This window comes from Drosophila elegans, unplaced genomic scaffold (assembly GCF_018152505.1).
Source record: "Drosophila elegans isolate 14027-0461.03 unplaced genomic scaffold, ASM1815250v1 contig_149, whole genome shotgun sequence".
Classification (NCBI taxonomy): Eukaryota; Metazoa; Arthropoda; class Insecta; order Diptera; family Drosophilidae; genus Drosophila; species Drosophila elegans.
The window spans coordinates 8,605,473-8,615,733 of record NW_024545513.1 but is presented as its reverse complement, the minus strand read 5'-3'; the positions used below and the strand labels follow the sequence as shown (position 1 = coordinate 8,615,733).

Here is a 10,261-nt window from a genome sequence, read left to right as displayed (position 1 = left end):
TTTGACGGGGGCTATCGGTGTTTACCCGTCTCCGCTGTTAGTTCGACGTTTCGCTAACTTTCACTGCAAAACACAAGCCCACACACGCAAATTCGAAATATCGGTCTACCGATGTTTGACAGGGACTATTGATATATATCCACCTCTAGCGATATTTTCTAGCCACTGTTAACTACTCACTCCAAATCTTGCACACTTTCTGTTAAAATTCTTATCATCTGCTGAAATGCACTCGTTATTTAACAGCGCTCATGTAAGGAATGTAACAATTGTTTTTAAATTCTAGACAATTCAATTATAGACAATTTTTTATAAATCCTATATGCCTCTGGAACAGCCTACCACATAACTTAAAAACTTTTAGGTGCGCAACTCAGTAAAAATGTAACATTAAGGAATATTTAAAATATAACCAAATATATTTAAAGTCAAAAGTATCTAAAACAAAATTATTAAATTTAACAAATTACCTAAATTAAAATTAGTTATATCAGAAAGATTATTGCAACACATTAATATTAACAATAAATAATAAATATATATAATATAATATAAGTTTTGTTAGAATAATATATTTCTTAAGTCATCAAACAAAATTTTAATATTTTCAACACATTTCGATTAGTGCAATAAATATAAGCTTAACCTTGTCGCACTAGGATAGTTAGATTGAAAATGGAATTTAATAAATTTAATTCTTAAGACCCTCCGTCAGCTCTGTGATTATTTCTATTGTAAAGAACTGTTCCCAGAAGCAAGAAAATGATAATAAAATGCTTTCAAAGAAATTATTGCGGGAGGAAAAGGTTTTCAGTCGGACTAGCCAAGGACCGTGTTCAACTGTTGTGGACAAGCTCCTATTTTTAAGAAAGAACATATAAAATTCAAAATGTTGTTGCCAATTCATGAATATATAAAATTAATGAAAGATTTATTTTCATAAAAAAGTCGTTTGAAAGTATCGAAAAAACAAAGACAAGAAATTTCAAAGCTTAACTACAAAAGAAAAATTTCCGCCGCCCGCTGTTTTCGTATCTTTTTAGCAGATGGCAGTGAAAAAGCCAGATCTGACGGGAAAAAAGGGAAACGAGCAACACTGATAATGGATAATAATAGTGCAAGGACATGAAAAGTTAACAGTGCTGATCGATGTTTTCAAAACAACAGGAGGAAGTCATCGATATTATTCCATCTCTAGCTCTGTAAAATATGCAGGGGGTGTCTCCGCTAACTATTGATAAGAACCAACTATGGATGGTGTACTGGCTAACTTTATATACTAAAATACCGATACATTTTATACTAAAATACTCTGGATCCCAAACATTTCCAGCTCTATTTCGTGGCTTCCCGATCTTGCAAAGCGTTTCTCGGGCCAGAACAAGATGCCCATCACCGGGCTGTGCATCGAGCTGCGTCCCAACCTGCGCAGCGGCGTCGCCTTCCTGCGATTCGACCACCACATCTCGCAGAGCCACGAAACGCGCCTTGTCATCCGGGACCACAATGTTTACATTAGCGAGAGGCCGCAGAGGCCGGAGAATCAGGAGAATACGGAGGATTCCAGTTCGGACAGCGACAGCGAGGACTCCGACGATCTGCTGCTCATCCGGCATGACCACTTCGGCATGGACATCGGCTGCCTGTCCACATTCCTGGTCAGCGGTAGCCACATAAGCTTTCGCTTCAACTACAACCAAATCGATTTGGCCGCCGTGGATGGTGGCTCGGTGGAGGTGCCCCTGGCGCCGCTGCTCCTCTCCTGCCGCGACGACGAGGCCATCTCCATCAACTGCCGCGACTGTCGGGCGGAACTGGTGGAGCCCAAAGCCTATCGCCGGCTGAGGGAGTTTCCCAGCTGCGTGGTGGATCCCAGCGAGTTCTTCTGCCACAGCCACCAGGGACAGGGATGCAAGACGACCCAGACGCCCAGCCTGGTGCCCGGCGAGGCAGACCTCTTCTACGGCCTGAACTATGTGGTCATCAACTTGAACGCAGGCAATCCGCACATCCTGACTCGCGAGGATCATCTGTACTGCCAGCGCTGCATGCGTTTCCTGGGCCAGACCATGTTCAACGGCGCCGCCGCTCGCCTCTGGGCGGATGCAGTGCGCTGGCTACCCGCTGGAGCGCCGCAAGCCGCCCCCGAGCGTCACTTCTTCCAGAGCTCCACGCTGACGCAGCTGGTCAAGCGGCTGCTCCACTCGCTGTGGCCGCAGCCGCTGCCGCAGCTCTGCTTGAGCACCAGTCGGGCGCTGCTGGTCACCTCGCTGCCCAGCCGGCGGCACCAGTACATGTTCCTGCACGTGGTGGAGTCGCAGCTGCGGGTGCTGCGTCGCATCCGCCCGGATTCGAATCGGTTGCGCTGCTACCGCACCTGCAAGCTGTACTACGGCATCTTTGGCGCCGATCCGCCGCCGTTGCTGTTGGAGAAGTGGCAGGCCCAGCAGACGCTGCCCCAAATGGAGATCTCACCGGACATGTTCCTCGCACTGCAGCAGCGGCTCGAGCTCAATGGCCAGTTGATTCCGCACGCCTGGCGCGTCAACTGCGCGGAGGAGCAGCTGCAGCTGTCGTACTTCTTCTACGAGGACGAGGAGCAGCCCGAGGGCGTGTCCGTCACCTTGGATGTCTACGTGGAGCAGCTGAGCCAGTTGGCGGGCGACGACAAGCAGAAGCAGAAGGAGCAGGATCAGTACGAAACGGATGCGGGACATGCCAGCGAGAGCGATGACGAGCACTCGGATTCGGAGACGGACTCCAAAGCGGCAGCGGCGTCGGGGGCGTCGGCGGTCCTCCCGTTCGGCAAGCGGACGCTCCCCAAACGCTGCCCCACGCCGCCGCGTTCCTGCCCCAACATGTCCACCTCCATTTCGTCCGTCTCCTCGGAGGATAAGTAGCTGGAATCGTTTGTAGTCCTAGCCTAAAGCTGCTAAGGCTGAATCCCTAATCCTTTGCTTTCGTTGTGGGTTGTACATAGCTGATAGAATCAATGTTCACTTGGGTAATCCAAGATCCTTTCCTATTAGGAGCTTCATTTGTAGCTGATAATCTATGCTAATTTGTAGAATTCAGTTTCGATTTCATCTTTGTTGTAGGTAACTTAGGTGCAAAAGAATTATCCTTGCTTTAAGTCAACTTAATTTCCATCCAATTGAATACTCCCTCTTCTGTTTTGTGGAGAAAAAATGTAAGTTTATTACTTGACCATCGTGTCGTATATATTTTGATATAGTTTAACAAACATTATGTTTTTGCAACAAGTATTAGCTGGATAAACGATGTGAAAGTGGTGGACAATGCTTCCTTATGCTAGCACAAAGACAGTGGGTCCCGTGACTGTAAGGCCAAGGCTGAAAAAAGTGAAAGGCCAAGGCCTTACAGTTGCGAAACACAGTGCACATTAATCAAAAAAGTTTCTTATTGCTTTTCTTTACACTTTCATGTTCTCTTTAGTTTTAACTTGTCAAGGAAAAGAAGAGACAGGAGATGAAATAATTCAAAGTGACATTGAAATATTCAAAATATTCAATTTTGGTTTATTACATCTCCAAAGAACTGAATAGAAAAGTTTTCCAAAATGTGACTTACCAAAAAAAAAAAAAACAAAAACATAAAAAGATATACAAGTACATAATTTACATAACGTAAAAAGAAAACAAAATGATTTCAAATACTTTATATATTTTATGAGAATGATGTTTCAACTACTCAAATATTTCAACCGAACTATTATTGTCAGCATTTGTAATTCAGTTATTGACTAACTATGACAACGAATAGCCGATAAAATCTATCTCTATATTTTTGAAAACTCCAATGTAAATGTAATGTATGCAGACACCTATTTATATATGTATGTATAAAGTCAACGGGATGGAGGTGGGGGAGGACAGTGCGCGCCAGGACTGGATGATGATGTGGCAGTCATGGCGCACACTGTCTGCGCACACTCGACAATTGTGATTGAAGACGCTTTGGGTAATCTCAACTTGTGTTTAGTTTTAAGCGAAACTCGTGTGTTCATTCGTTCCAAACAAAGAGGAGGGCACAAGTCTGGCCAGGATCAGGCGACGCAGACGCACCTGCACCTGAGGAGCGAAGTTGAGGGTAAATAAAGTTGGATTCCGTGCAGTCACTTCAGAGAGGAAACGATTTGTTATTGTTGGGATAAATCGGGAATCACCTTCAATCCGCGCACTTCACTTGGCCAGGCGGCGCATCTGCTGGGTCTGCTCGCTCATGGAGATCTGGGCATTGTCCGCCTGGTTGATCAGCGCATCCAACTTGTCCAGCTGCGAGTCCATGCGCTTCTGCTTGGCCGCCTTGGCGGCCCTCACCTCCTCGGCCGTTGGCGGTGGCTTGGCCATCGGCTGATCCTGGACCGGCGGACTGCGCTCCTCCTGGCCGCCCATTATCGGTGCCCCCGATCCGCCCACGCCCACGCCAGCCGACAGATCCACCGAACCCGAACTGCCACGAGCAAATATGTTGGTCAGACTGCCACAGGCCGTCTGCTTGAAGCGATTCAGCTTCTGCTGCGTGCTGGACAGGATGCTGTTGAGCTCGCCCAGCTTGCCGCCCACATGGCCCAGGCTCTCGTCTTGTTGCTCCAGCAGCTGAAGAGTGGCGATTTACAGTGGCGTTTTTGCCCGGGCCAAAAGGGAGCTACATACCACCGCCTCGGCGGCCTCCTGTTCGGCCATCTCGTGCTCCAATCTCGCCTGCCGCTTCCGCTCGAACTCTTGGGGATCCGGCGGCTGGAGGCCAAGCAGCTCCGCCCGCTGGCACTCCTGCTCGTAGGTGTTGTTGTCCGGCTGCTCCGACATGCTTCCTGCCTTTCAACCACTGTGTCGCCCAACGACTGGCGACAGCATCGATTTTTTTTTTGATGGTCGTGGCCCCAATCCGCCCACTTGGTCGCGGAGTGGGCACAACGCATGCGCATCTCGGGCTGTTTTGGGGCACAGCTGATGCTGGGCACTTGCAACTTAAATATAAACCAAAACCAAAGGTAATTCCCTTAATTAAAGCTGATTACTGAAACACACAGAGAGTGGTTGAGTGGTTGTCCTATTTGAGGGCCTCTCATAGTCGCTACGCTCGACTACGGCATATATTGGTTTTGGATCAGGGAGTTTGTTTATCGAAATACAGCTAGCAGTTACTAAAAGTCAGGGGGATCACGAGGAGTCCGCACAGCGTTCGTAGATCTGGATGTAGGACTCGGTGAGGGTGATCATCTGGGGCAGGATCTCGGTGACATGCAGGTCCTGCATCTCGTACCACTGGCCGTTGGCCTTGTGCAGGATGTGGGCGCGATAGGTGCCCTTCTTGGGATCACCATCGTGCACAATGTTGGCCACCAGATTGTACTTGGTGTCCTTGACATCCTTATCGCGCTGCCGCATGCCCAGAATGTCGCCAAAGTCCACGTTCCTGAAAGGCCAAACATCCATAACCATTGTAGCATTCCAAAGACCAATAAAAACTCACTTGATGGGGAAGTTCACGATGGTGGGATTCTTCTCCAGGAAGAAGGTGTTCTTGGTGAACCGCTTGATGTACAGAATGATGAACTGCGGCAGGCGGGTGATCTCGAAGCGCTTCATGAAGTTGTCCTTGTAGGTCTTGTACTCCTTCTCCGCGCTGCCATTGAACTTGCCCAGCAGCTGGTAGAGATTCACCTGCGGAATGATGTTCTCGCGAAACTCGTCGGTGAACAGCGGCGGCGGCGGCAGATCGCAGGTGAGGTAGATGAAATTGGTGTGCTCCACCTGGTCTTTGTACTCGTCGGTGGCCAGCAGCTGCGCCTTGGCCGTGTCGTCCAGCTCCACGGGTGGTATTTTGCGCGTATAGATCTGCATCTCGCCCAGAAAGATCTTGTAGAGTATGGACGAGTTGGGCTGCTTGTTGCCCTTCAAGGCGCGATGCAGCGTGTTGAGGAACCAGGACAGGAAATCGATGGGATCGCCCTGCTCGGTGATCTGGAACCGCTTGCTGGACCACAGCACCACCGCCTGTAGCATTTCGTGCGGCGATACATGGGCCTTGAAATTGCGGGGATTCCACATCTTGCGCATCAGCTCCCCGAAGCGCTGGACCAGCGTGAACATGGAGTCGCCCGGTGGCCGCTTGACATGCGCATAGCTCTGCTCCCGCAGGAAATAGTCCCGCAGTGGACCGACGTGCGAGAGGGCGTGCAGCACCACATTGCAGTAGTCGTTGGCCTTGATGTTGTTCAGACCCACGACGCCGGGCAAATAGAGCACTCCGTCCACGGTGCGCGAATGCTTCGGCTGCAGCTGGTCCAGCTTGCTGATCTCCTGGCGCGTGAACGTCGGATTGAGCACGTACTTGATGTCGTCCAGCGAGGAGTCGATGATCTCATAGTTATCCGGCAGGCAGTAGAAGCGCAGCGTGTGCAGATTGAGGAACACGTGGTGCGCCTCGCCCACGGAGTGCGTGTAGGCGTGGGTGTTGGTGCCACGCCCCTGAAAGTACTTGCCGCACACCAGGCACGCGTACACATTGATCCTGGTCAGCGAAATGGAGCACAGCTTCTCGAAATCAAAGTCCAGCAGGTTGCGGTTGATGGTGTCCAGGTAGGGACACACCCTGTACTTGGGATTGAACACGGAGGGTGTCTCTGTCGATGGTAAGGCACGTTAGTATCCATTAAATCTTAAGATCCCAGCAAAACCCCAATATTTACCATCATCCTCGACCAGATTTGCCGGCTTCTTCTCCAGCTTCACCCGCTTGGCTGCTAAATGGTTGTTTTAGGCACTTTAATATATCTGTATCAATTGGATAACTGGGCACCTACCTGGGGGTTGCGTTTGTGCCATTTCTTTACGCCGCTTTAAGTCAGTAATTCATTTAGTTTCTAAGATAAAATTAAAATTTGTTGACTGCTTGTTTTGGTGTTGGAAAGTCGGCGGCGGTGGCAGTGTTGCACAAGGCGCAAGCATCGATGACTCCGCAAATCGATAGATCGATATAATTAGCCGTGTCCCCTTTCATTTGAAAAGGTTCACATTGGCATTAAAAAAAAAAAAAAAAATTAAATAGATTAATTAAGCCACGCACTTAATTAACTAAGAACTTATTAGCCATGTTTAAGTACTTTTATTTTGCTCAAACATAGATAGACCAGGGAATTGTTAAGCAATTTTTTATTTAAATAAAAAAAAATAGATCATGGAATTTGATATTCTTTATTTAAATTTTTAAATTCAGGAAAGGGTTTGGTTTGAATTAATACAGCTATAGACTGAAGTGTAGGCAAAATAAACTCTTTTTGAAGCTTAAAGTAAATGAATCGGGGTCATCAAAAAAATGTTATTTTGGATTCAAAACAGTCAAAGCAGTTTAAGAATAATATATACTTTTTGGAAAATTTCCAATATTTTAATTATAACATGTGTTAATTTTGAGCTCATAGATATGTATGTTTTTTTCAGGCCCCACTTGATAATAAAGTCTCCAGTTAATTAAGAAACAGGTTCAGCTTGGAATCTGGCATCTTAAGCTTATCGGCGGCTCTATTTATTGTTTATCAGCTTTGGGGTCCCTCTAAAACCCCAGCCACCCCCTTTCCAGACATTCCACTGGAAGATCTGCGATTTAGAAACGACCTTAAACGCCCTAGCGAAGAGAGCCAAAGCTCCCGATCTTCGATTCTCCGGAGAAAGCTCTGACCGGCGATTAATGCCCCTGATAAGATGCAAAACACTATTTCCAGTTTAGTTCTGCCAGCGATCTCCGAGTGCACACTCGGATCGAAACTTTCCACTCCATTAGTATATAGACTATTAAGCGATCACCATGTGGGCAGATCTCGCGGGCAAGGTGATCTTGGTGACCGGAGCAGGGGCCGGAATTGGGCAGGCCTTGGTCAAGCAGTTGGCCTCCGCGGGAGCCAACGTCATCGCGGTGGCCCGCAAGCCGGAGCAGCTCCAGGAGCTGGTCACCTTCGATCCGGAGCACATCCAGCCCCTGCTGCTGGACCTCAGCGGGTGGCAGGCGGTGCGCGAGGGCCTCGCGAAGGTGCCCCTGCTGGACGGACTGGTCAACAATGCCGGCGTGGCCATCATCAAGCCATTTGCGGAGCTCTCCGAACAGGATTTCGATATGTAAGCCGGGTTTCTCACCAGAACTTCAAATAACCCCAAGCTAGTGTTTATTTTACTTAATTAAAAACAAGAAAGAAAGCAAACTTCGGCAAGCCGAAGTTCATATACCCTTGCAGCTATTGCATGAATTAAATACTTTTGAAAACATTTAAATTATGATTTACTTTAGTATATACTGAAAAACAGTGAAGCTATGATGATTTGCAGCTCAATTTTAGATAGTTATTTTATATATTTTTATTAGTGCTATAAGAGCTATAAGATATAGACGTCCGATTTTGATAAAATTTAAACCATAATTCTGAAATAATTAAACATTGCCATATGTCGAAGAACTAAACAAAAAATTAAAAAACAGAAAAGTTATAATTTTTTTTCATTTATTTCTCCGATTGTTCCTATGGGAGCTATATGATATAGTCGTCCGACTTTGATGAAATTTAAACCGTAAATCGAAAATATTTAACCATTACTAAATGTCGAAGAACTAAACAAAACATTAAAAAACAGAAAAGTTATAATTTTTTTTCATTTATTTTTCTGATTGTTCCTATGGGAGCTATATGCTATAGTCGTCCGATTTTGATGAAATTTAAACCGTAAATCGGAAATATTTAACCATTACTAAATGTCGAAGAACTAAACAAAAAATTAAAAAACAGCAAAGTTATAATTTTTTTTCCTTTATTTTTCCGATTGTTCCTATGGGAGCTATATGCTATAGTCGTCCGATCCGGCTCGTTCCGACTTATATACTACCTGCAATAGAAAGACAACTTTTGGGAAAGTTTCATGCAGATAGCTTTAAAACTGAGAGACTAGTTTGCATATAAACGGACGGACAGACGGACAGACGGACAGACGGACGGACAGACGGACATGGCTAGATCGACTCGCCTAGTGATGCTGATCAAGAATATATATACTTTATAGGGTCGGAGATGTCTCCTTCACTGCGTTGCAAACTTCTGACTGAAATTATAATACCCTCTGCAAGGGTATAAAAAGGAAAAAAGTCTTCGTTATTGAAAATTATTTAAAAAAATAGCAATTTTCTAAAAAAGTTAAATTTTGTAGGTTTACCTTATTGCACCTAAAATCTTATATTATTATTCCTTACAATTTAGAAAAAAAATTGGTCTCATTTATGAAAACAGTTTAAAGAAAAATTCGAACCTTTAGGAGATTTACTACAAACATAAACTTATTGCACTTTATATTTGGTTGATTTGTTGTTAAAAAGATGTGTTTAAGTTAGTTTGTTTAAAAAAAAACACCACCATAAAAGTTATCTTATCAAGCTTTTTATAATTATTTTTCTACAAACAAACGTTTTTAAGCCTCCTTATTTGAATTTTTATTATATACTATAAATACCTTTTTTTACTACCTCACATATTTGAGTGATAATTGCATTATTAAATTTAAACTCATTTTCTGTATATCTTGTAGTAGGATTAAGTTTATCCTTGGCATTTAAACAAAAATAAACTTACTTTCAGCCACTTCGATGTGAACATAAAGGCAGTTTTCAATGTGACCCAGGCCCTGCTGCCCCGCCTCAAGGATGGTGCCTCCATCGTCAACGTGTCCTCGATAGCCTCGAGCCGATCCTTTGGCGGCCACACCGCCTACAGTGCCACCAAGGCGGCCCTCGACTCGCTGACCAAGTCACTGGCCCTGGAGCTGGGTCCGCGCCAGATCCGCGTCAACTCCGTCAATCCCACCGTCGTGCTGACCAAGATGGGTGCCGACAACTGGTCGGATCCCGCCAAGAGTGGCCCTCTGTTGGCCCACATTCCGCTGAACCGCTTCTGCGAGGTGCAGGAGGTGGTGGACGCCACCGGCTATCTGCTGAGCAGCAAGTCCAGCTTCGTGAATGGCCACCACATCCTCCTCGAGGGAGGCTATGCCGTTTCCTAAGAATGCATTTTGAACTCCAATGTGAAAGCCAACAGATCGCTGAATTAAAATATAAACTTAGCACTACAAATTTTTTAAGTTTAAAGATCAGCGAGGGGTTTCGATGTGAATTAATTCTGGGGCCATAACTTTTTATACAGATATCCGATTTCATAGATTTAAATTTATGGATTTCAAATCTATATTCGAAAGTTTAGATT

General features: G+C 45.7%; 4 protein-coding genes across 6 annotated transcripts; 2 read left to right on the top strand and 2 right to left on the bottom strand.

Annotated features, from left to right (window-relative positions):
• The first annotated feature begins 1,293 nt into the window (after window positions 1-1,293).
• LOC108136557 lies at window positions 1,294-3,847 on the top strand. The gene has a single exon (XM_017257864.2). The coding sequence runs from the start codon at window positions 1,386-1,388 to the stop codon at window positions 2,898-2,900; it is 1,515 nt and encodes a 504-aa protein (XP_017113353.1). The 5' UTR covers window positions 1,294-1,385; the 3' UTR covers window positions 2,901-3,847.
• A 150-nt stretch (window positions 3,848-3,997) lies between these two features.
• Window positions 3,998-4,891, bottom strand: LOC108136560. Of its 2 annotated transcripts, none has more exons than XM_017257868.2 (3): window positions 4,677-4,891; window positions 4,187-4,619; window positions 3,998-4,091 (listed from the first exon to the last, which is right to left on the bottom strand). In XM_017257868.2, the coding sequence occupies exons 1-2, from the start codon at window positions 4,827-4,829 to the stop codon at window positions 4,203-4,205; spliced, it is 570 nt and encodes a 189-aa protein (XP_017113357.1). In that variant the 5' UTR covers window positions 4,830-4,891; the 3' UTR covers window positions 3,998-4,091; window positions 4,187-4,202. The 2 variants fall into 2 exon arrangements, with proteins under 2 accessions (XP_017113357.1, XP_017113356.1); XM_017257867.2 differs by having other exon boundaries at window positions 4,026-4,138; window positions 4,202-4,619.
• Window positions 4,892-5,060: 169 nt separating this feature from the next.
• LOC108136559 (U4/U6.U5 tri-snRNP-associated protein 2) lies at window positions 5,061-6,957 on the bottom strand. 2 transcript variants are annotated; one of them, XM_017257865.2, is made up of 4 exons: window positions 6,830-6,957; window positions 6,716-6,769; window positions 5,497-6,649; window positions 5,061-5,439 (listed from the first exon to the last, which is right to left on the bottom strand). In XM_017257865.2, exons 1-4 carry the CDS (start codon window positions 6,849-6,851, stop codon window positions 5,184-5,186), a joined length of 1,485 nt encoding a protein of 494 aa, XP_017113354.1. In that variant the 5' UTR covers window positions 6,852-6,957; the 3' UTR covers window positions 5,061-5,183. The 2 variants fall into 2 exon arrangements, with proteins under 2 accessions (XP_017113354.1, XP_017113355.1); XM_017257866.2 differs by having other exon boundaries at window positions 6,716-6,766.
• Window positions 6,958-7,739: 782 nt separating this feature from the next.
• Window positions 7,740-10,131, top strand: LOC108136471 (L-xylulose reductase). The gene is made up of 2 exons (XM_017257670.2): window positions 7,740-8,138; window positions 9,641-10,131. Exons 1-2 carry the CDS (start codon window positions 7,831-7,833, stop codon window positions 10,059-10,061), a joined length of 729 nt encoding a protein of 242 aa, XP_017113159.1. The 5' UTR covers window positions 7,740-7,830; the 3' UTR covers window positions 10,062-10,131.
• Window positions 10,132-10,261: the final 130 nt, after the last annotated feature.